Below are 26,142 nucleotides of genomic sequence, written 5' to 3' on the forward strand. Positions count from 1 at the left end.
CACGGTCTCGCATGTGCGCGTGCGCACTAGAAGCATAGCGGGGATGAGTCGCTCAGCATTCTGGGAGTTGTAGTGTTCAGCTCCAGTGTCTCCCGATCCGGACCCGAGGTGTGCGCAAGGAGTGCCTGACTTGATATCTGATTGGCTGTCTGGGAAAATGAAAAGTACTTGTGGTCCAGGGCAGAAACAAACGAGAAGATGGGGCGGGACTCCGTGTGGGAGGAGGCGGAGCCTGTGGGCTTTGGGCGCGAGCGGTCGAAAGGCAGTTGGTGAGGGTTCGGTTGCTCGGTCCTGTCCGGCGGTACCAGCTCAGTCCCATGGCTGATTCTGAGGAGTTTCGGGCTTCTTCGCCACCGCCGCCGCCTCCCTCGTCTCCGTCGTCAGGCGCCTCTTCGTCGTCCCTCAGCATGCCAGTGAGTTTGGGCTGGCGGGGTCCGAGCCGGAGCCACGGTCCAACGGTGGACCCGCTGGAGCAAGTGGAGCTGCAGATCGGAGACGTGAGTGTGGCCGCTGCGGCCGGGAGCTGCTTGCAGCTAGGGTGCTCCTGCCTGCAGTTCTTGGAGTTGAGGGCTAGCCTCGGCTCTCTCCGTCCGCATCTTTCTTTCCTTCTTCTGCTTGCAGTCACCCACAGCACCGCTACCGGGATCCTCTCTCCGCCTCCTTCCATCCTTCGGAACATTTTGAGCAGGGACTTGAGCCTGCGCTTCTTGGTCATCAGCCCAGGGCTAGCTGGTGATGCTATTTATTGTGTGTCGCATACTTGCTCTGTGTTGGACTTGAGTGGACCAGGGCTAATCACAGCCGGCAGCCGAGGTCATTGGTTTCACTGATGGTTAGACAGAACAGATTAGACATCCCTGTAATGCAAAAATTACGGGATTTTTTTTTCAATCTCGAATTCCCAAAAATCACTTCCTGACTCCCAACACATATGACACTGAGGTGGTTGGAGGGTCACAGCGTCACTTTATAAGGACTCTTGAGAGGGAGAGAGGAATGAAGTATGTAGCGGACAAACTTTCTGGGAGAGCGTTGTGGAATAACCACACTAAAGATTGGAAACTAGAACTGGTTGACAGGTTTTTACTGTTTCATCAAAAGAGATGGCTAAAGTGCTGGTCCAGGTTTTTAATTTTTTTTCCCAAAACAATACTGGTTGCAGATAAATGTGTAGAATAAATGCTGATGTGATATAAAAAAGTATTACTTTATATATTTTTGGTGAGGAAAACATTTGATTTAAAAGTGAGTTTTTCATAGCTGTGTGTGATGTTAGATGTTCTGTCAGCTCAGCTCAGAATATCAGTTCTCTGATTTTTTTTTTTTTTTTTGTAGTTCAAAAATAAATGTTCATGGGTGAAAATAGTGGAACAGAGCTATTCTTACCCAGTTGCCAGCAAAAGTGGTTTATGAGGAAGTCCTTTGGATGGCTCTGTTACTTTTAGTCAAGAGGTTTCCAGATTGCCTTGGTGAAGTATACAGGAATTGGGGGGTGTTTTCTGTTAAAAATACTGACTTGTCATATTTAGTGGGTGTTTTTATGGCAGGTATGTTTCCTCAATATGAAATTTTGTTTCCTTGCATAATGAAAAAAATTTAGAGGTTCTGCGTGTAGGTCAGGTAGAGCTATGTGTCTCCCATGTTCTGAGACTTTGGGTTAAAGAAAGAACCAGTGTTTCTTTGAAAATTCCTTCTTTTAAAGAAAAACATGTGGGCCTTTGATTGAAGGTTTTAAGCTATATTTAGACTATGAAGTTAGACGAGATTTTAAAAAAATAAGCGTGTATGAGGTCCAGAGCGTGGCTCAGTGCTAGAGGTTCTGGGTCCTCATACCATAAACAAACCCATTTGACTTTTTTCTTTCATTAAATTTCAGGCGGCATTTTCATTAACTAAACTCCTCGAAGCCACATCTGCAGTATCAGCTCAAGTGGAAGAACTTGCCCTGAAGTGTACAGAAAATGCACGTTTCCTTAAAACGTGGCGAGACCTCCTGAAAGAAGGCTATGACTCGCTGAAACCCGACAACTAATGACTGGCCCAGAAGATGCTGGCACATGGACCGCATGTGTGGGGCTGCCCGACTCCAGACATTTATACTGAGAATGAAACTCTTCTTAGTATTCTTGCTCTGTGAAAGCAGAATACTGAACTCCTCTTATTTGCTTATGCGTTTTCCCTGATATGACAGTGTTTGCCTTAAGTGCTTTCTGCCCTCTAAGCTTCTGTAGTCTTCCTTTATGAGAGCTAATTCCATCAGTAAGTAACTGTCATACTAGAGAGAAGATGACAAAATGCTTGAGTTGGGAGTTGACCCCGGTGTGTCTCTTGAGGCAGGCGATGAAGATTTCAGGAGCATGGTCCAGCCCCACAGACTTCCCTTATCCCAAATCCCACAGCCACCCCCACAGCACTCACTATCTGTGAATAAGACTCGATGAGTATAATTGAAGGAAAAATACTCTTTTTTTTTTTTTTTTTATGGGAATTTGACATTTTTTTTGCCTTGAAGCAGTCTCCCTGTGAAGGCTTCTGTCTTAGTCTCTTGAGGGCCAGGACTTCTGGTGTGCAACACCTTGCCCAGTAGAAAGTTTTGAATTTTGATGATGATTTTAAAATATATTTTTACTCATTCTATGACTATTTTTAAAAAAGCTTTTACTTCATAAAATGAAAACTTTTATAGAATGCATGCTTTTTTTTCCTATTTATTTTTATACTTAACTGCTTCCATAGTTGATATTTCTCTTGTTGGTGTTCTATATGTTCCATTGCTGTCTTTGAAATATCAAATTTATGGCTGTATGCTAGGTATTATTAAATGGAGCTTTGCAAGTTATTTATGTAATTCTAAAGTTGGTTTCCAGTGTCTAACGTTTAACCGTTTGTATGGGTTTGCTGTCAGTTGACCTTAGTGTTAAGGTTCCAGTTTATCTGTACTGTGTTTTATGTATTTAGTGCCATCTGTCTTCAAGCCATGTACTACTTTGATACATAGGAGTTTGAAGTATCTTTGATGTGATGTCTGTGTCGATACATTGCTGTGACTAGAACTCTCACTGGGAGCTGTGGTAGGGGACAAATGGATGGGCAAAGACTAGTTTTGACATAGTCAAAGTGATTTTATTTCTTTAAGATCACACAACATGGGGTTGGGGATTTAGCTCAGTGGTAGAGCGCTTGCCTAGCAAGCGGAAGGCCCTGGGTTCAGTCCCCAGCTCCAAAAAAAAGAAAAAAGAAAAAAGATCACACAACATGTATAGTGTGATTTCTGTACCAAAGAATGCAGAATGCTTATTTCTGTATGAGAAATACTTATATATTCTGAAAATTGCAATTTAAAAAATATATAAAAATAAATGTATTACAAGTAAATTTGTTTATTTTTATTATTATTTAAAATTTTATGAGATAGTTCAATCATACATAAAAGATGAATGATTCAAAGAGTCCCATATATTCCCATGCAGGGTTAAGTTTGTATTTTTATATTTTCAGCTATCCCCTCACCCCCAAGTGTTTGACTCATTGGAACTTTACGTTGCCACCTCTTACACCCTTCCCCTTGTTTTTCTCACCATAGCCACTGTCTCAGAAATGTTAAGTTTTTGTTAATTTTGGATTAAATGGTATTAAGCAGTTGGTGATTTATATCCCGTACCACTCCCAACCCTGCTGAGGACTGAGTGCAGGGCCTTGTGTGTGCTAAGCAGGCACTCCTTGGGCCCTTAATTTGTGTTTTGAAATTTCCTATACCTACAGGTGCTTTGTTTTTGAGACATGGCCTTTTAATGTAGACTGGACTGACCTTGAAGTTGCCACGTAGCCAAAAATGACCTTAAATTCCTACCTTGCCTCCACTTCCAAAGCGCTGGGATTAGAAATTGTCCCCTTTTATATAATATGTGCTTTATTTGGTGAGAAAGCTTCAGGATAATCATTTTCTTAAAGAACTACAATGTTTTTTGTTTGTTTTGTGAGATGGGGTAGCCCTGGCTCCTGGAACTAGCTCTACAGACCGGGCTAACCTTGAACTCAGAGAGCCACCTGCCTCTCCCTCCTGAGTGCTGAGATTAAAGGCATCGCCACTACTGTCCTGAGAGAAACTTTGATTTGGCAATAATTTCATTACAAACTTCAGAGGAAAATTTAATAGTCTCGGTGATGTGAAGTGAACTGTGTCACGGGCACTGTGTTAGAATGTGTGAGCATTATTTTATATAAACTCTTCTGCTCTGAGGACAGTGACATCTGTTCATAGAGCAGGGCATGGAAACTGAGAGAAAACAATTTCCCAGGGCTGGAGAGATGTCTCAGTGGTTGAGAACACTTGCTGCTCTTGTGAGAGGATGCAGATTTTGTTCCTAGCACCCCCATGGTGCCTCATAAGCATCTGTAGCTCAGGTTCCAGATGACCTGACTTACTTTTCTGGCCTCTTTGGACAGCAGAGATAAATGTGCGCATGCACGTGTGCAGAAGAGCTCTTCCTTAGGTCCCTTAAAACCCTCAGTATCCTGTGACATCACATTATTGATGCTTGCTTGTATTACACCCGAGCAGACTGGAGAGAAGTTAAAGTTCAGGTCTGTCAGTTTAGTCTCCTCATGTGGTGGTGTTACAGGTGCTCAGATATTTGGTCTGATTCTGGGCTTTGTTTGGCCCCCCCACACCCCCATCAGGGTATGGTTAAGGTTTAAGGATATTCCTGCCCCCTTTTGTGTGTATATACGTGTATGTATGTGTACAAATGTGAAACAGAGATCAAACCTAAGGATCTGCATACACTGTTAACCCTAGACCCCGAGATTTTTTTTTTCTTTTTTTTTTAAAAGCAGGGTCTCATATATACCAGTTAGCTTCAAACTCTGTATGTAGCCACAGTCAGTCACGGACTCCTCATCCTGATTCTGCTTCTCAAGCGCTGGTGTGATAGGCTGAGTTAAATTTTTAAAAATTAAGCAAATTATATTCAAAGTAAAGTGAACTTCATCCAAACAGGAGAAGACCAAGTAGAGGAAAAGGCCCTCAGGAGGGTTCTGACAGCCTTTGAATTGGACACTGATGACTTCTGGTTTTGCAGTAGCCTGTCAGCTTTCAGACTTGACAGAGCTATGAGTCAGTTCCTTGTAAGTATCTCTTACATGTGTATGTGTTTTTGCATGTGTATATATATACACACATACATGTGTACATGTGTCTTTGGAGAGCTGAGTTACTATCTACAAGTAGAGCTAATATTTGTACAACATTCACTCCCCAGATACTTTTTTGCGAACTTTAAAAACCCATAATGATCGGCTGCTGGATTAGAACTGAGGCTACAGACATGTTTGCTTATTGCAATTTCCATGTTGACATGGATGACCCAAACTATGGCACTGGGTATTGGGGCAAAGAGAAGACCAAGTAGAGGATCTACTTGGTTCCCAGAAACCTTTATGAGATAGAATTAAGAAAATTTGCTGGGATCTTTTTACACAAGAATAGGGACCCCCAAAGCAATTATGTGGTCATGGTGGTGGTATGTGTATGTGAGTTGCCCCATCCGGGGCTTCTGTCTGTACCACCAGGGCTTTTTCGCCACCTCCCCACAGCCACCTAGGGCTTCTGCCCTCCTTTCATCACCAGGGCGATCATCTTTCTCCAGCACCAGAGCTGTGTCTCTATGGGTAAATCTTCTGGGGTCTACAGACTTCCCATCCATCTGTCATGAAAATCTTAGTGCTAGGTCGAGGGACTGCTGGCTTACGTCTGTTCTTTTTTAAATATTATTTATTTTATGTATATGAATACACTGTAGCTGTCTTCAGACATAGAAGAAGAGGGCATCGAATGGTTGTGAGCCACCATGTGGTTGCTGGGAATTGAGCTCAGGACCTCTGGAAGAGCAGTCAGAGCTCTTAACCGCTGAGCCATCTCTCCAGCCCAGGTCTGTTCTTTTTTACAGACTTCAGATTGCTGGGAAGCCAAGAGTTTGGTTTCAGACTCTCAATTTTGAAAGGGAGCCCTAAGATCATCAAGAAGCTTTTCTCCCCTGACCGCCCCATTCATCATATACCCTAACTCACCAGACCAGAAAATGGGCACTGAGATTGCTGGCCTAGAGATTCTTGCCCTGACTGCCCTTAGCAGCAGTCGGTGGTCTACGGCAGCACGGTGGCAAATGCTCTGAGGGCCTTACACTTTAGGTCTTCGTTTTTAGCTTCTCGCCTCCTTCAGGCCTGCTTTGCTCTGCTGCTTGAGCTTAACCTTAAGGACACCCATGACAACTAAAAACTACCTTCATTCTATGATGCCTTCCACCACTGCCTCTTCTAACCTGTTTTATAAATCAGCTCTTCCAAATACCCTTCAGGAAGCTGATCCAATAGAACCTGAGTGCTGCTAGCACTCCTTCCTCTGATGGCGGCTGTTCTGTCCTTATTAAATCTTATTATATATGTATTATGATGAGACAGAGACAGAGATAGATAGATAGATAGATAGATAGATAGATAGATAGATAGACAGACAGATAGATATCTAGACTCAAGGCATGTGAGAAACACACTCAAACCCCCTTACTGAGGGGCTTCACTAAGGATGAAGGCAGTGTGAATTGCTGTCACATTGCATGGCTGACATGTGACCCAAGTTCCACTTCCCTACCTTACACAGAGACTGAGTGATCCTGTCACATATACCCGGCCTCCCTGCCTCTGATATGTTGCATAGGTCATGTTTCCGATAAGCTTGCTTTGTAGTGGTGCAAGGCCTCCCTTCCCTCAGAAACCTTTTTTTTTTTTTTTTAGATCCAATATAATTGCCCACTTAAACATACAAAGCCTGGTACTATCCATCCCTTGAGAACATTAATAACCACCTGTAAATACACAGAGCAGAATCTTAACATCACCTGCCATCTTGTCCTGCCACGGCTTCTTCCCTCTCTCCGTCTCTCCTGTCTCTGTTCTAGTCTCCTCCTCTTCCTTCAAACTTCTCTCCCGCCTGTCCTTCCTTCTCCTCCAATAACAGGCCTCTTTCTATCCTGTACCTGCTCCTCACCTGTACTTTACAAATTCAATGAGAGGTGGTTCTGGTGAAGTCACCTGTCCTTGGGGCAGTGGAATTAGCATCAAAATACAGATAACTTTAGGGCAAACCACAACATTTCTCCCTTTTCCTCCAGTTAAAAAGCCTTTTCACTTACATATAAATTGAGTACAATTTTAGCCATTCTACAATTTATAAAGCATATCACATTCTCAACACCCAGTCCATCACTATATCAGAAAAATAGAACATTTAGTTATCCATTCCAGCTTAAGAAAGGCTTAAAATATATATCTTGGCTAGCTTGTATAGTATCTGATAACTATCCAATAAAATATGTATAGTCAGAATTAAACAGCCTGATAGGCTATGAGACTGTAATCAGTCTTCAACCCCGTCAGAAATCTGAGAATGACCAAATATCTATACACATAGGAAGCCTAACATGGCTTCCAGAACTGAGAGGTTGTAGAGACAAATCTCCACTAGCACAGTCCCCTGTTAGCAACTTGTGAGCTCAAGTCTTCAGCCTTCTGGTCCAAAATCAACTGACAGACTCTTGAAATGCAGATTTTGAAGGGCTGATCACCCTGTCTTGGCAGAGTTTATCAGTCAACTATTCTGCATCATTTGTCCTTTTCTGGACAGTATTAGTCTGCAGATGAAACAGGCAGTTTTGTGTAGTGGCTGCCTAGCCACAAAGTATTACCTCACCTGGAGGTCGAGATGTTCACATTCTTCATTAAATCCACCAAAGGGGAACCGTTAGGAGCAGATATGTCTCAAGCGGAAACCTTTAAGGGGAGACATTTTGCTTTGGCTGATGAGAGTGAAGCTTCCTGCTTCAGACTCAGGCTGTATCATCTGCTGTGGCATTGCAGCTGCTGCCTAAAGGAAAATTCTACTTGGTGTCTCTCTGCCTTGACCCCCTTTTCTCTCCCTTTCTCAAGCCTTTCTCTCAGTTTCCCAAGAGTTTAGTACGGAACTCTTTCTAGAACTGAGTTCCCAAACCAACAACTTTCTTCTTTCAGTGGCCAGGTTGAGGGAGATACAATCATAACCGTACTAGAGAGTCCACCCGTCTAACGTGCAGTTCACTGGCTTTTACTGCAGTGTCCAAGTTCGTTCTCACCTACATTTCAGATTATGTAAACCCAGGAAGATACGTTCAGTTCCACTGCTGCCCCTATGACTAGTGATCTCTACATTACTGCCCATCTCTAAGAATCTACTTATGCTAGGTATGCTATATAAGTGCGACCGACCACTCAGTATTTGTCCTTTAGTCCCTGGCTTCCATTACATCTTCATGCTATAGCACTCATCACACCACCCTTCCCTTCAATGGTAGAGTAACATTCTGCTGAAGTGGGTGCGTCCTGCACTTTGTTCTCCCATTCCTCAGTTGTTGGCACTTGGCTTTCCGTATTCTGGCTCTCATAAAAAATACCGCAAGAAATAGTACGTGAAAAGTACTTGTCTGAGTCCCATTCTTAATTCCTTTGGGTTTGTATCTTGAGGTGAAATAGGTCATATAGTAATATTATTTTAAATTTGTTTTTTTGTGGAAAGGCCAAAATTTTCCACAGTGATTGTCATTTTGCATAGGTATGTATCCGAGTGTGCATATGAGTGTGGTGTCCAAAGAAGCCACAAGAGGGTGTCAGGTCCTCTGGAGCTGGGGTTACAGGTTATGATGAGCTGACCAGTGAGCGTACTGGAAATGAAATCAGGGTCCCCTGGAAACCCAACCTCTCTCCCTCCCTCCCTCTCTCCCTCCCTCCCTCTCTCCCTCCCTCCCTCTCTCCCTCCCTCCCTCCCTCCCTCCCTCTCTCCCTCCCTCTCTCTTTCTTTCTATCATTGGATGCTGATGGCATACTTCCAAGAGCAGGTTCACAAGATCTTTATGGGCACGTATTAGTAACATCTAATTTCTAAACAAGTCAATAATTTTTTTCTCTCAACCTTCTTGATGCCTTAAGGTCTGAACTTAGATGAAGCGGTTTTTCTCCTTTTGTTGTTTTCAGTTTTGCATCGCTAGGAATCCATCACCAAATCCAAAATCTCAAGGAATTATCCCCGTGTTTCCTTCTAAGAGCTTTGGAAGTTATTTTTAGATTAACATACAAAATGATGACTTTAGATATCATTTTCATACATGTGTGTACTTTGTTCTCACCTCTCAACCTGCCAGCCTTAGTGCCTTTGACCCCTCCACACAAATGCTACCTTCTTCCCCAACTCCCCTCCCCATCCTTCTCAGTGCCTCCCAATACTCTTCCCTCTCATGGTTCCCTTTGTAGCTTCATATCACATACATTTGCATGCTCATACATATGCACGTACACATACATACACACACACACATACACACACACACACACACACGGGAGAGAGAGAGAGAGAGAGAGAGAGAGAGAGAGAGAGAGAAAGAAAGAGAGAGAATGAACATATAGTAGTCTGTCTTATTTCATTTAACATAAGCATAATGAAACTTTATTCAGCCACTGAGAGAAAAAAAAAGACATTTTCAGGAAGATGGATGTAACTGGTGATTTCAATGTTAAAAAATGTTAAATAGGATGCAAAACAAACACAAAAATCAGTAGTATTTCTATATACATGTGATGAAGTTACTTTGAATGAAGATTTATACAAAGGCTACTGAATTTTTTGTAAATATATAAATTCTCCTTTTCTTTCAATGAATGTCTAAGCTGTTCCCTTTTTCTTTTTTTGTTTTCTTTCCTTTTTTGGTGAACATTACAATAAATATGGATATACAAGTATCTCTGTGCTATGTTAACAGAGTGCTTTGGGCGTATACCCATGAGTTGACGTATACCCATGAGTTGACGTATACCCATGAGTTGACTAGCTAGATCACAGACTAGTTCTATTTTTAGAAACACTATAGGGAAAATGTCGAGGTCCACGAACTTTCTAATAGAATCTTTATGGTCTTTTAAATGTAGCTTTGGGTTGTCTATATTAATTTCTTCCTGTCATATTTGTGTCCATTTTATTTCTTTTTATTTTTTTTCTCAAGCTGAGACTTTGAAAGATAAATTGAATAAGAATTCTGTAAGTGGGCACTTGTAGGAGGCACAGCTTAGAAACAGGAACGTAGGCACAGGAGAAAGCGTGAAGGAACCAGACTTGTTAGACAGGCGGGCCTATTTTCTTCAAAGGAAGCAAATACCTGGTCACCCAGAAAGCTGGGTTAGGTGTTGTCTGACAACTTGGTGATCTTTTTGTGATTCCATGGAGCCGGCCTTCCTGAATTCCCTGACCCCCACCATATCCTGAGCATTGTGTAGGCCCTAATCCTGAGCCTTGTCTCTCAATGAGTAGAACTCAACTTACAAAGGAGGGTCAATGTACTTTGCATCCTCCATCAATAATCTATCATTACTACAAATCCTTCCTCCTTTGGCCCTGAGCACCGTTTATCAGCCGACCCAATTCATCCTTATCGTAAGGGTCACCGACACTTTGCTACTGCACTAGGGAGCTTCTATGTCTAAATGCCTAAAGCTTCATCGTGATAACTGTCACATGGAAACTTACCCCAAAGTTTTACTGTGCTTAAGTGTGTAAGAAGGATAAACTCCAAGGTCAGGTTCTGGAAGTTTTGACCCAGCACCAGCAAAATTGTTGCTGATTCGCGTCTCACTCTTCTCCTCACATGGATGGTTTACCTGCTGGCCATGATGCTGTTATCTCATTCCCTGCTTTAGAGGAAATGCCTTCATTCATTTCCCACTTAGTTCAGTCACTTACTTATGTGACCTTTATTATGCTAACTTTGGCTCCTTCTATTCTTAGTTTCAACAGGGCTTTTATCATGAAGGATATTGAAATTTGTGAAAGTCTCTGTGTGTGTGTGTATGTGTGTGTGTGTGTGTGTGTGTGTGTGTTAGTGTTTGTTTGTGTGTGTGTGTTTGTCTTGAAATAATCACACCATATCTATCCTCTTCTATTTTTGTGTTATATTAGATTTATTGATTTGTGTATGATGGATTAACAAAGTTACATCCCGAATAAAACAAACTTGGTCATGGTGTGCAATCTTCCCAATCTGTAATCTGTTCTTGACTTTGACTCGTTGGTGTTTCTTGAGAATCATTACATCTATGCTCATCGAGGAATTGACCAATATTTTTTCTTTTATCGTTCTGTCCTCTGGTTTTGGTCAGGGCTGTGCTGGGTTCGTAGAGTATGTTTGCTAGCGCTCCTTCACTTTTCATCTGAGGAACACTTTGAGTAGCATTAGTGTTAGCTTTTCTTCAAAGGTTTGTTTGCTGTGTGGATATAAATTGTTTATACCCTCTTGATTTCATTTTGTTAGGTTACTTTACATATGTCTCGCGACCCATTTAAACAATCAATTGATTGAAACCCAAAGGTTTATTTCTGGACTCTGAATTTGATTTCATTGATCTAAATGCTCTCAGTCCTGCTTCTCTGTCTCACCCCTTTGAGATATTCTGCCTACTGTCCTGTTTCCTCACGATGGCAATAACTTAAAGCAAAGCCACTAGAAAGCTCGGTAGGGAGTGACAGAATAATGTTGGTTCTGAGTTTATAACAAAGCTTGCCTCTCTCTCTCTCTCTCTCTCTCTCTCTCTCTCTCTCTGTGTGTGTGTCTGTGTGTGTGTCTGTGTCTGTGTCTGTGTCTGTGTGTGACATCCATACATGTGTATGGAAGTCAGAGGTTGACATTAGGTGTCTTCCCCAATAGCTGGTCAACAAGCTTTCAGGTTCCTCCAGTCTCTGCCTCCCCAGCACTGGGATTATACATATGCTCTACCACAGCTGGCATTTTTAATGTTCATGCCAAGAATTCAAAGTCAGTTGGCTGTGTATGTGTGCAACAAGCACTTTAGCAATTGAACCATATCATAAGATTTACTTTTACATGTTAGAGACTGGATCATTCTAGATTGCTGAGGCTGGCCTCAAACTTGTTAACCTTCTGCATTTTATTTTTAAGATTTATTTATTTATTTATTATATATAAGTACACTGTAGCTGTCTTCAGACACACCAGAAGATCTCATTACAAATGGTTGTAAGCCGCCATGTGGTTGCTGGGATTTGAACTCAGGACCTCTGGAAGAGCAGTCGGTGCTCTTAACCACTGAGTAATCTCTCCAGCCCCCTTCTGCTTTTCCCACTCCAATGTTAGGACTACAGGTTTGTCTACCACAGTTGGTGACAAAGCTTCCCTTTAATAAATATGTTGTGTTGACTCTCAAGTGTGAAGACTCATGAAGAATGCAAAGGATTCGTTAAATAGCAACGTTTCTATTTTGCAAAAAAAAACACATTTAAAATTGTGTGTGTGTGTGTGTGTGTATGTGTGTGTGTGTGTGAGAGAGAGATGAGCATGTGTGCACACACAACATGCCATGGTGCACAAGTGGAGGTCAGGGGGCAATTTTCTGGAGTGTATTTTCTTTTCTTTTCTTTTTTATTTTATGTGTATGAGTGCTCTATCTGCATATACGCCTGTGTGCTAGAAGAGGGCCTCAGATCCCATTACAGATGGTTGTGAGCCACCATGTGGTTGCTGGGAATTGAACTCAGGACCTCTGGAAGAGCAGCCAGTGCTCTTAACTGCTGAGCCACCTCTCCAGCCTCCAGAGTGTATTTTCTTCTTATACCCTTCCATGGGTTCCAGATATAGAGCTCAGGTCAGCACACTTATATAGTAATCACTTTTATCCACTGAGCATCTCACCGGCCCCTTACATTTTATCTGATGCTGTTATCTTTGAGTATTATAAAACTTTAGACTTCAAAGGTGTTTGTGGGGCTTATGTTTGCTGATATGCACAACAGAAGTCTAGGAGCTGTGGGTAGAATTTGTGGTGTTAATAGTTGAACACAATATGTAGATTAAAAAGACTCTATGTTGTGTGCTCAGCACTTTACCTCCATGCAGTGTGCATAAATGCATGCCAGAAATAGATTTCCTTTCATCTGCTATGCAAATATGTACTAATATACATGCACACATTGTCAGTATGATTACTTCTCTTTGTATGGACACCAGCTACCTTTCTCTCCCTCGTGCCACTATAAGCTAACTTGTCTTAGATACATATTTTGTGGTATTTGCTTCATATCAGCAAACCCCTTTAGAAGCACTTCACAGTATTCTTGAGAATAAGTGGTTTCCAAAGCCAGTTATGAATAAGAATTGAGTCTAGATGACCGAGAAACTAGCGACAGATCACAGGGGTCTGTGAAAGCATCCGGCTTCATGAACTCAGTGGACATCTCCTGCAAGGGCCACATTTCCACCCAGATGAATGATGGAGTGTATGCTTTCTGAGTCCCTTTCCTGTCAACAGACCTCCTTTGTCTGTAGTTGTACCAGAGTTGATGGATCATTTCCTTGAAAGGTCTAGTGGTCAACGTGTAGATAATTGGGTTCAAAGCACTGTTGATAGGCAGGATAAAAATCACCACCCAAGAGGTAATAGTATCTGGAAGAGAAAGATGAAACATTTGAGCATGGTGGCATGCTGTAAGGCATATCTTGCCTCTTCATCTTCAGCCTCTCTTTCCTTTAGTTTAAAATTTTAAATTTTCTCTCCATTTAAAGACAAACCATGTTACTTAGCATTTATCACATTTGCATATGTCTTAACCAGTAGTATTTCTCAGAATATGTAGATTCGTCTTGAATGAATTTCCTGTTTGTTATGTATCTGATTTAATTGTGTTTTTCTTTACGGCACTGCTAGGGATTGAACCAAGGGTGTTGTAAATGCCAGACGAGTACTCAGCTGGCTTCCAGGCCTATTCATTTAAAAAATAGACACATATTTTAAGTCTTGCACACATGTGTGTCTGCATGTGTATGTGTGAGTGATACATGCAGGGACATGTGCACATGTGTGCCAATGCATGTGGAGGCCAGAGGTCAATGTTCGACTTTTCCCCCCCATTTTTCTCCACATTATTTTTTGAAACAGGACCTCTCAGTGAACCTAGAACTCGCCAAATGGGAAAGGCTGGCTGGCCAGTTATTCCTGGGATTCCCTCATCTCTGTCTACTCCCAGTGCTGGGGTTATAGATGTGCTACTAAATGCTTTTCTTTTCAAGCATCTTCTAAACTGAGCCATCTCCTCAGCCTGCAGCATTTTTAGGCTTTCGACCAAATATTTATTTCACTGAAATTTTATTGAGTAGATAGTAAGACCAGCCTAAAACCCCAACTAGTAAGAGCCTGAGACAAGCTAGGTGTGATGGTGGACATCTTTAATCTTGGCACTCGAGGCACAGGCAGGCAGATCTCTGTGAGTTCGAGGCCAGCCTGGTCTACAGAATGAGTTCCAGGACAGCCAAAGCCACAGGAAGAAACCCTGTCTTAAACACCGCCCCCCTAACTCCAAAAGAGGACGAGAACAGTACATGGCCATTCTGGGCTACAAGATGAATGAAGCAACTTAACAGGATGATGCCTCAACATAAAAAATGGGGGAAAAGAGCTAGAGATATATTTTGGTGGTAGAGTTCTTGCCTAGTGTTATGGGCCCTAGGTTCAATCCCTAGAACCACAAATGAACAACCCAAAACATAAACAAACAAACACACACAAACACATACACATACACAAACAAAATCTCCAAACATTTAACTAAATCCATCTTTTTTGGAAGAATAATTCGGATTTGTATGTGTATGTATGTCTGTGGGTACCCGAGGAGATCAGAGGAGGGAGTAGGATACCCAGGAGCTGGGGCTGCAGTTGGTCGTGGCACTGGGAACTGAGCATCTGTTCCCTGGAAGGAGAGCCTAATACTCTCAACTGCTGAGCCAGCTCTGCCACTTTCTGAACCTATCTGAAAAATCACCTTTGCATACATATGGAACTACCAAATACTCAGGTTCTAGTTGTGATATACTTGATACTATTGTCCCTCTTATTCTTCATAAATTGTCAGATTCTATTATCATCACCTGTGGGATCAAACAAAACTAAATTATGCATATATAGATGTCAAAAATGTGAATAAACACTGGACCACATCTGCAGTCAGCAGGGGATACTTGTATATTTTCTGTGATAAAATATGCATAACATAAACTTTGCACGTTAACCTTTTTAAATGTGCGTTTCTGTGGTACTAAGTACATCTATGTTGTAGAGAATTTCTCACCACGGCGGGCCTCAGAGTGTTCTCATCTTCCCAGAGGAAACTGTTCCTGTTAAATGGGGCCTCCTGCCCTCCCACCCTCTAGCAACTGCTAGTCTGTGTCCGCCTATAAATTCGACTATTCCAGGAGTGTCACGTAAGGACATGTGGCCCTTTTCTGTCAGGGACATTTACTCAACACAACATCTTCATGTATAATGCAACACATGCCAGAATTTCCTTCTAAGGGCTGAGGAGAAGGCTCGGTGGGGAAAGGTTCTTGCTACCAAGTCTGACAACCTGAGTTTGATGCCCAGAATATAGATGGTGAAAGAGGAGAGTTGACTCCAGCAGATTGTCCCCTGACTTTCACATGTGTGTCATGGCATGCGTGTGCATGCGTATGTACACACACACACGCACACACACACACACACACACACACACACACACACACACGAGATAATAAATGTAAAGAATCTTTTTTTTTTTCCTTTTTTTCGGAGCTGGGGACTGAACCCAGGGCCTTGCGCTTGCTAGGCAAGTGCTCTACCGCTGAGCTAAATCCCCAACCCCCATGTAAAGAATCTTTAAAAAGACCTTCCTTTCTTTATGGACCTGAATAGAGATCCATGTATACGTTTGCTACATTTCGCTTGTCCATCAGTAGACACTAGATGATCGGTGTACATGTTTGCTACAGTTTATTTGTCCATCGATCTGTAGACACCGCACTGCTTCTGCCTACTAATGCTGCTGTCAACACAGGGGTGCTGATACCTATTTTAGTTCTGGCTCTCAATTCCCTTGTGCGTTTATCCAGAAGTGGAATGGCCGGATTGTACGGCAACTCTATAGCTAATATTTTGCGGTCTCCAGCACACTCTTCCACAGTAGCTGCGCCATGTTCAAATCCTACTGTCAACGCACAAGGTGTCACCCACATATCCATATTCTGTTGCTCAATGTCACAGCCACTGTGATGCCTGTGAAGAACGTTATTTCACAACGCTGTGTTGTTTCTGTTACGTCACACTCGGGTGCAGTGTCCTCTATCATATGTATTGTAGGGAGAAACATTTCTCACATTCTAAAAAGTAAATTCACGATTGGCTAAGTATTGTGTTGTTTTTAGCTGTGGTCGTTTTAAGCGGGCAGCCAATTTAAGCACTGTATATCCTTTGTTTGATCTCTTTGTTTTCATGAGAACGGTGGCACCAGGCATTTATGGAAAGAACTCAGTAAGCACTGCATCAACAATGGAGCCAGAGCCGACATTCCTCTGACTAATAATTCTTTTTTTTTTTTTTTTTTTGGTTCTTTTTTTCGGAGCTGGGGACCGAACCCAGGGCCTTGCGCTTCCTAGGCAAGCGCTCTACCACTGAGCTAAACCCCCAACCCCAGGAGTATTTTTTTTTAAAGAAGAGCACTGTATAGATTTATTCTTCCCAGGAAAAGGTTGTACCTGGTATTTCCACCCGAATCAGTGAGAGAAATTTCAGTATAAAAATGGGAATCCAGCACAATGCATCGGTGAACACAATAAAGAAAAAGCGTTTGGCGAGGATCATCTCCTTCTTCACCTGCTTCTGTATTTCGGTGGCTGTTATGGTGCTTTGATGAACACTGTAAAACATGCTTCCATAGGAGAACACAATGATGATAAACGCCACCAGGTTAATACCTGTTTAGACCATGAAGAATATTAGTAGTGTATGCTAGCATTCTCTTAAGACAAACATGGCTTAGATGTCACTATTAAAGATCACAGAGCCCATAAAGTGGTATTCATTTATTCGTTTATTTACTCTGTGACAAGGTCTTATTGTAGAGTTCAGATGAGCCTTCAACTTGACTAGGTAGCCTAGGCTGGACACCAACATGCAGTCCTCCTGCCTCAGATTACAAATGTGTACCAGATCTTCCTGATCTCCATTTCCAACCACACAGTCTTATCCCCATCACTGTCTCAGATAGCGTCTCAAAGGGCCTTGTCTTTCCTCCATTTGCTGGGGATTCTGCAGATCCTCTGGACCCAGGCTTCCTCTCTTACCCCATCCCTTTGTGTCAGTCACCAATACCAGAGGCACTCTCTACCTAGGCACATGCTGGCCAGTGAGAATCAAATAGGCAATCTTCACTCTCCTTCCTCTTTTGGTTCCAGTTCCCCATTCTCATCCCCAGCCCAGTGCAGACCACCTGCAAGGGCCTGTCTCTCTCTGACTCCACTCTTTGCAAACACTAACAAACCTTGCAGCAGACCCAGCTCCCCTCTTTCCTCTAGTCCCTTTCAGCTCCATCTTCCTTACAGCCCATCCCTGTTCCTTCACATTAGCTCCCCAAACCTAGAAACACATTCAACCTGGGACTCCCAGTGGCCACACTAGGGAGGGAATCAAAAGCACTTCTTACCAGGCAACCCATAGCTGCCACCCCCTTCCAAGATCCAGAAAGGACAATGGAAACCAATGAGTGGAGCTCTCAGTCAACAAAGACAAGACCTGACATCAGTGCATAGAACCATAATGATCTCAAGCCCCGATGTCTAGATGCCAGTTCGAACACGACCCCACAGTCATTAGCAGCCAAGGCACTGTTTCTCCACCAAAACCCAATCACCCTGCTGCAGCAAGTCCTAAAAATAAAGCAATATAGTTGCAGCCAAAACAAGCTGCAATAAAATAGCTATTATGATATGCTCAAAGATTTCAAAAAGGGTGTGACTAAATCTACTAATCAGTCTGTGAGAACACAAAGTAGCAGTAGACGAAATGATGAGAATGGGTCAAGACGTGAAGTAACAAGAGAATCACTGTAGAAAACTGATGTTCAGGTAAAACTGGAAATGAAAAATTTAGGAAGTCAAGCAAAAACTTCAGAGATAAATGTCACCAACAGAGTTGAAGACATGGAAGAGGAAATTTAGGGAATTCGAGACAAGGCAGAAAAAAATGAATATGCTGATCAAAGAAAATATTAACTCTAAAAAAAGTCTAAGCACAAAACATTCAGGAAATCTGGGACATCATGAAAAGACAAATCAATGACTGGTAGGAGTAGAGGAAGGAACAGAAACCCAGGCCAAAGACACAGAAAATGTTTTAAACAAAATCATAGAAGAAAATTTCCCTAACCTGAAGAAGAAAGGGCCTATCAAGGTACAAGAAGCATACAAAACACCAAATAGACTGAACCAGAAAAGAAAGTCCCTATGTCATATAATCAAAACATTAAACAGGAGACCAACTAACATAAACACAGACCTATAGAATAACCCCTGATTTCTCTTAGCAGAGACCAACAGCCAGAAGGGCCTAAATGGATGTTTATAAACTCCAAGAGACAAGTACAGATGCCATTTTGAATTACTATAGCCAGCAAAACTTTCCAGTCAGAATAGATGGAGAAAGGAAAACATCACCCCAATAAAAACCAAATTTATCTATGAAATCCTCCAGAGAAGTCACTAAAAGAGCATTTCTCAACACAAGGGTAGCTACTCCCTTCAGCCTTGAGGATGAACATCCCTTTCACAGGGAGTGGCCTAAGATCATTGGAAAACACACACACACACACACACACACACACACACACACACACACACACACACACACACACACACCCACACACACTGATTTATTACAGCAGCAGCAAAATTATAGTTATGAGGTAGCAATGAAAATGATTCTATGATTGGGGTCGCCACACATGAGGAACTGTCTTAAGGGTCATAGCATTAGGAAGTTGAGAAACACTGAAGTTTGTAAACAATGGAAGTCCTAACTGAGTTTCATACTGCCAGATACTCTGGCAAGAGCTGGAACACAGGAGGGCTTGCAATGCAGGGTTTCTTACCAAGAAAAATTACCACTGAATAAATCTGGGCTCCAGTACTCCCCGTGTCTTCTGAATGAAGAGGAAAACATACTCCATTCGTGCCGTAGTAGTTTTTGAAAAATTCCTTATTGCCAAGTGGAGCGAACGCCACTATAAACCCAGTAATCCAAATGAAAATCAGAACCGCGACTGTTCTGCATTTTCGAGGCCTTAAACACCGAAAAGGATACACGATGCAGATGTACTTTTCCAGTGTCAGAAATGTTAAAAGTAGAACGGACACTTCTGTGGACAGAACGGCCAATGAGCCCATGAACTGACAATGAACACTCTCCATCCACGGCTGTGCGTGCTTCCTGTACTCTCCCCGAAACTTGAGGTCAAAGGCGCCGATCACAAATAAATAAACTCCCATGAGGCAGTCGGCACCTACAAGGATCCGAAGGTTATAGGTTCAGAGAAACACACAGTATGCGTATCTTTACACAAGACATTTTAAATGATCCACTTCTCGATAGGACCAAGGGATTTTCTCCACTTAAGAATTCACAGACTGGTTATATAGCTTGTCAGTAGAGTGCTTGCTTAGCATGAGTAAGAACGGCCAGAGTTCTTACCCTCTGAGTCATCTCTCCAGCCTCCTGAGAGCCGTTTTTTTATTGAAAAATTTTTTTTCGTACCCTAGATTCTAATTATGCTTTTCTCTCCCCTAACTCTTCCCAGATCCTAACCCACCCCATCCACCCAACTCCACACCCTTTCTGTCTTTTTAAATAAATAAAAAAAACCCAAAACACGCACAGAACTAAAAAAAAAAAATCCAAAATATACTAGCAAAAGAATAATAAGACAAAAAAAAATCCAAACTAAAGCCATATGAGACAAAAATCTATAAAAAGACCATTGACTTTGCTGTGTTGCCCAACTATTCCTGCCTGGGGCTCCCCCTGGGGCCTGCCCTGAAGTGTGGTTAATATACCCAAATAAGATTCCACTGGAAAAAGCTAATTTTTCTCCATTGTGAGTATTGACTCTAATTATTTTTTTTTAAACAGTGTAGTTACTCCTTCGGTCTTGCATAGGGAAATTGAATTTGACTCAGAATTTTATAGCTAACCATACAGAGTGGTAGACATTTTGATTCTTCTGATTCTCACATTGCTTGCAAAGAAAATAAATTAGAACTCAGACTTTGCACAGTGTCTGCAAACATTCGGAAACGTGGCCGCTCACAAAATGGTGGACATTGTGTGGAGGACCGCTTTACTTACTTGAGGGGCTACAGATGTAGCCTCAGTTTTGGGACCCAGGCTGTAAATACCCTGAAGTCTGATTTTTTGTTTGTTTTTCTTTGTAGCCCTCATTTAACATAACCTTTTTTACAATCATATTTTAAAAACTTAAAAAAATCAATGCCACTTGGAAGACATTTCCCTACTTACATATTTTAAGCTGTGAGTGAAAGTTATTCTAGTAGCTCAGACTACTAGAATGTTTTAATCTGAACGATTTTACTACAAGTGCGATTGTTGCCTTCCTCCTCTGAATCAACTAAGCAAAGCACATTATGGGCTCACAGAAGCGGAAGCCCCAAACACAGGGCCTGCACAGGTCTGCACCAGGTCCTCTGTGTATACCTTAGTGTATAAATACATCTGCATCGTGTATCCTTTTCGGTGTTTAAGGCCTTGAAAATGCAGAACAGTCGCGGTTCTGATTTTCATTTGGATTACTGGGTTTATAGTGGCGTTCGCTCCACTTAGCAATAAGAAAAATTGTCAAAAACGACTACGGCACCAACAGAGTGTGCTTTCCTCTTCATTCAGAAGACACGGGGAGTACAGGGGCCCAGTACTGAAAAGCGTCCAGCTGTAAAGTCAGTGTTGATGAACTGGACGTACAAACCAATCAGCGGTGCCGCTCTGGGTGTGATGATGTGACCACGGAAAGCGACAGTTTCTTTTTCCTTTAAAATTTTTTCTTTTCTTGAAAATAGATTCTTTTCTCATGCAGTATATCCTGTCATGGTTTCCCCTCCTTCTATTTCTCCCAGGCCCTCTCCACTGCTCCACCCGTCTGGGTCCACTCCCTTTCTGTCTCTCATTAGAAAAGAACAGACTTCTAAGAGATAACAAGCAAACATGACAAAATGAAGCATAATAAGATAAAGCAAAAATTATCATATCGAAGTTGAACATGGCAATCCAACAGGAGGAAGAGTCCCAAGAACAAGCACAAGCATCAGAGCCCCACTCGTGTTCACAGTCCTTAAAATACAGGAGTCCCATAAAAATACTAAGTTGATAGCTGTAATACATACACAGAGGACCTGGTGCAGACCTGTGCAGGCCCTGTGTTTGTGACTTCCACTTCTGTGAGCCCATATGTGCTTTGCTTAGTTGATTCAGAGGGGGAAGGCAACAATTGCATTTGTAGTAAAAACATTCAGATTAAAAAAATATTTATTTATTCTATATTTGTGTGTGTGTGTGTGTGTGTGTGTGTGTGTGTGTGTGTGTGTGTGTGTGTGTGTGTGTGTATCTGTCCATATGTGTAGAGACTGGATGAAAATATTGGATCCCGTGGAACTAGAATTACAGGTGGTTGTGAAGAAACCACTCTGAATTGCCGAGCCATTTCTCCCGCCTCTATGCTTTCTTACTTTAAAAACTGATTTTCTTATGACTAAAGTGATTTGTGCTTTTAATAATAGAAAATGCAGAAATACCATATAAACAAAAAGAAGAAAGATTTTTATATCTCATAATTCTAATACTCATGGAAATTGCTTTCCCTCTTAAATTTTCTTTTAAAATTTATTTATTTATTTATTTATTTATTTATTTATTTATTTATTTATTTATTTTGAGTATGGGTGTGTTTGCTTGCATGTAAGAATGTGTATCATATGGGTAGGCACAGAGGTGTGGACAGAGGTCAGAAGAGGGGGTTGGATCCCCTGGATAGTTGTAAACTACCATGTGGGTGCTGGGATTTGAACCTGAGTCCTCTGTGAGAACTACATGTACTCTTAACTGCTGATTCATCTCCTAGACTCTAGCCTCTTCCTCTCTCAAACTGTGGGCCATGGCTGTCTGTCTGTCTGCCTGCCTGCCTGCCTCTTAGGTGTTGGAGTCTGTGGAGCTGAAGTTATAAGCTGTTGTCAGCCACCTCATGTGGGTGCTGGGGACCCAGCTTGGGTCCTCTGGAAGAGCGGTATGGCTCTCAACCACTGCACCTCCCCTCCAGCCCCGCAGAATTTATTTTCTAGTAGCGACAATTCTGTACAGTTCGAGCCGAGCTGCTCTTTAGCCAGGAAATACTCACAGCAGAGAGACATGATGGACATGGCGTGCAGCTTGTTCTCAGACCTGATGTATGGTCGCATACAAATAACGAAGATGTTTCCAAAGCAGGTGATGGCAGACACGACCCAGACAAAGACTCTCTGGATGATGCTTGCCAAGAGGTTCTCAAGAGAGGAGATCCCATCCGTGTTGGGCTTGCAGCTGCGCACGTGTGGTGCATAGCCACAGTACTGAAATTTCTTAAAGTATCTGGTTACAACGACAAAATCATAACATATACTTAATATCATCCTTGACATAGGTTTTCAACATTTTCTCAGTAGGAAAAGTGTTCATATAAGATCCAGTGGAGGGGTTGGGGATTTAGCTCAATGGTAGAGCGCTTGCCTAGCAAGCGCAAGGCCCTGGGTTCGGTCCCCAGCTCCGAAAAAAAGAAGAAAAAAGAAAAAAAAAAGATCCAGTGGAATAGAAAACATTTCCTTACCAATCATAATTCTTTGTTTTTTTTCCGGAGCTGGGGACCAAACCCAGGGCCTTGTGCTTGCTAGGCAAGCGCTCTACCACTGAGCTAAATCCCCAACCCCACCAATCATAATTCTTTTTTTTTTTTTTCTTTTTTTCCAGAGCTGGGGACCGAACCCAGGGCCTTGCGCTCCCTAGGCAAGCGCTCTTCCGCTGAGCTAAATCCCCAACCCCTACCAATCATAATTCTTAAGTTCAAAATTTATCTCTTAATCACTTGACTTCGTAGTAAAAGAGTGTGTGGGTAAGAACTGCAAGCAGGCATGGTGAATGTATGTTAGACCTGTCTTAGCATAGGCATAAATGCTTAGCTTCTTTATCCAAAGAAGCTCTCTATGGCTATTTCCAGATTTCAGTCCATACAAACCAGTGGTTCTCAAACAGTGGGTTGTGACCCTTTTGAGAGTTGAATGACCCTTCCACAGGGGTCACCTAAGACATCAGAAAATACAGATATTTACATTACAATTTATAACAGTAGCAAAACTACAATTATAAAGTAGTACCGAAAATAATTTTGTGGTTGGGGGTCACCACAACCTAAGAATTGTGTTAAAGGGTATTAGTGGTATAAACACATGGTTATGAAGCTCATATCGCCATAGCTTTGCCACAGCTGATCTTACTAAGCTGCTCTTAGGGGAAAAATTAAATTCTTTCTATTTGCTGCTCCCATGGCTTTTCTGTTACAAAAGTTATTACATTACATTATTATCTATAACTACTAACCACCTCTATCCCTCACACTAGATTTGAAAACATGATGAAGAGTTAAATGTTGAGTGAATTTTTTCATCTATAGACATAATTGCTTGGATAAAGACATCACCTGGATAAAAAAGAATTGCTCTCGTGTCAGTAGCAACACGAACACCACTTCCTGGGCATGTTTTAAATACCAGGAATAAGGCTGGAGAGATGGCTCAGTGGTTAAGAGCACTGACTGCTCTTCCAGAGGCCCTGAGTTCAATTCCCAGCAGCCATAAGTCTAACACAGGGCATTGTTTCTGTTTCCCGGGATTCCTCAGAGACAAGGCTTTCATAAGGTCCTCTGCTTGCTCACCACAGAACAGCCTGGCCAAGAACTGTGTTTATTGAAAAAGATCCTCATAGCTCACATGACCCAGAAATAAGTAAAAGAAGAGCCAGGTGTGGGCAGGAATCATGGGAACAAGAGTTGAATAGTAGGGGTTGGGGATTTAGCTCAGTGGTAGAGTGCTTGCCTAGCAAGCACAAGGCCCTGGGTTCGGTCCCCAGCTCCGAAAAAAAGAAAAAAGAAAAAAAAAAAAAGAGTTGAATAGTGGTCTTAGCCAAGATGCTGAAATAAGCCATTTGCATGCCATCAACAAGGTTCAGGGTTTCCTCTTAGGGTATTTGATTACCCTGAGCCACATGGTGGCTCACAACCATCTGTAATGAGATCTGATGCCTTCTTCTAGTGTGTCTGAAGAGAGCAACAGTGTACTCTTATAAACGAAAATAAATACATCTTTAAAAAAAGTTTTGTAAAAAAATAATAACTACCAGGAATAAGTTCTCCAATGAACTCCATGAGATCAGTGTTAGCAATACCCTAAGAGGAGGTAAATCTTCAAGGGAGGAGAATTGTTTGACAGGAATTTTTCTAGTGATAGTAGAGACTGGAATTCAAACTGTGTCCATCTGCCTTACGGGCAAAGAGTGGTGGCAAAACGTAGACATGACCTCCCTAATGCAAACAGTTGCAGTAGTAAACGATACAAGGTGGAGGCCATTTTGTGTCTTGCACAAGGGCAGGGCAGTTTCTGCTATGCCCATCTGGTTGTTTGCATGTCTCTATGAGCTGTGATGGAGAGTATAAGGAGGGGTGTGCTGCTGCTTCTTGTTTTAAGGGTCTGAGGCTGAATCTCTTTCACCAACAGAACCTCAGTGGGGACTTGTTTGCTAGGTAAGCTGCTTAGCACAGACTCATCTTTTAGCAGTAGTGTCTTTGTTTCTTCTGAGGGAAGCTGTTCTCCAGCCACAGGAATCGTGGTGGGTGTTTCTGTGGAAGCCCTCCCTAGCTCAGGGTAATCAAATACCGTAAGAGGAAACCCTGAACCTTGTTGACGGCATGCAAATGGCTTATTTCAGCAGCTTGGCTAAGACCACTATTCAACTCTTTTTTTTTTTTTCTTTTTTCTTTTTTTCGGAGCTGGGGACCGAACCCAGGGCCTTGTGCTTGCTAGGCAAGCACTCTACCACTGAGCTAAATCCCCCACCCCTACTATTCAACTCTTGTTCCCATGATTCCTGCCCACACCTGGCTCTTCTTTTACTTATTTCTGGGTCATGTGAGCTATGAGGATCTTTTTCAATAAACACAGTTCTTGGCCAGGCTGTTCTGTGGTGAGCAAGCAGAGGACCTTATGAAAGCCTTGTCTCTGAGGAATCCTGGGAAACAGAGACAATGCCCTGTGTTAGACTTATGGTGCAAGGAAGAGTACAGAGTGGTTAAGACACTTCTCAAGTATTGAAAAATTACCACAGTGTGAAGAACAGTCTAGTGCTTGCTATGATAGTAACTCAACCCAAAGTACTTATGAGGCCTATGATCAATGCAAAGCCAGACGCAATGCAAAGAATTCACAAAGGCTATCATTTCACCCACACACTTCCTCCAATCACACTCTGATACTAGGGACAAGATTCCCTGGGGAGGAGTTCTCCCACCATTAATTTGTAACAACTATTTATATCTATTTTAAATACGTGTTCATATATTATATGTTTATTTATTATACATTTACATGATATGTAAACACATAAGAAATAATGATATGTAAAAATAAGAAATAATTGCTACAAATTAATGCACATGTTGTGTAGTATGAGATGTGTGCATAGACCTGACTCCTGTGTCCCATGCATGGTCAGAAAATGGCTTCAGATGTTGATCCTGCCCTTCTACCTTCTACCTTGTTCATTGCTGCACTTTATAGTCCAGGTTATGAGGCTCCTGAGCTTCAGGTTGGATGGTCCTGTCCCTGTGTCCCAGCTGAGATGTCACATACACCACTTGTGCTGGGTTCTACCTGGGTTCCAGGCGTCTGAACTCAGGCACCCCCTCCCCAGCCTTGTTTGTAATTCTTTTATATTACTTAGATACATTCCTGTTTCCTCATCTGGTGGCACTCACACAAAGTGTGTACATCACTATCTTGTCAGGTAAATATCAGCATCTGTGACTGGTATCAGAGATGTGTATGTTTTGTAAGACTGAGTAGACCCCTCTTACATTTGTGTTTCTTGGTATTTGAAATTTTTCCC

The 26,142-nt window shown here is 42.1% G+C and overlaps 2 protein-coding genes across 7 annotated transcripts in view; one reads left to right on the top strand and one right to left on the bottom strand.

Moving 5' to 3' along the window:
* Nucleotides 1-239: 239 nt before the first annotated feature.
* C2h4orf46 (similar to human chromosome 4 open reading frame 46) lies at nt 240-3,373 on the top strand. Its single transcript, NM_001107685.1, is given in 2 exon segments — nt 240-497; nt 1,877-3,373. Coding segments are annotated over 2 exon segments (336 nt in total). The 5' UTR covers nt 240-317; the 3' UTR covers nt 2,033-3,373.
* Nucleotides 3,374-9,501: 6,128 nt separating this feature from the next.
* Rxfp1 (relaxin family peptide receptor 1) overlaps nt 9,502-26,142 on the bottom strand; it is a 121,008-nt gene continuing 104,367 nt past the window's right edge. For 2 of the 6 annotated variants that reach the window (XM_087619526.1, NM_201417.2), the window contains 4 exon segments: nt 22,352-22,581; nt 19,043-19,453; nt 16,653-16,871; nt 9,502-13,530 (listed from right to left, as the gene is read on the bottom strand). In XM_087619526.1, coding sequence (XP_087475652.1) covers nt 13,229-13,530; nt 16,653-16,871; nt 19,043-19,453; nt 22,352-22,581 — 1,162 coding nt within the window. In that variant the 3' untranslated portion in view covers nt 9,502-13,228. 6 annotated transcript variants of the gene reach the window in all.

Source organism: Rattus norvegicus, chromosome 2 (genome assembly GCF_021556685.1).
Source record: "Rattus norvegicus strain SHRSP/BbbUtx chromosome 2, alternate assembly SHRSP_T2T, whole genome shotgun sequence".
NCBI classification, from domain to species: Eukaryota; Metazoa; Chordata; class Mammalia; order Rodentia; family Muridae; genus Rattus; species Rattus norvegicus.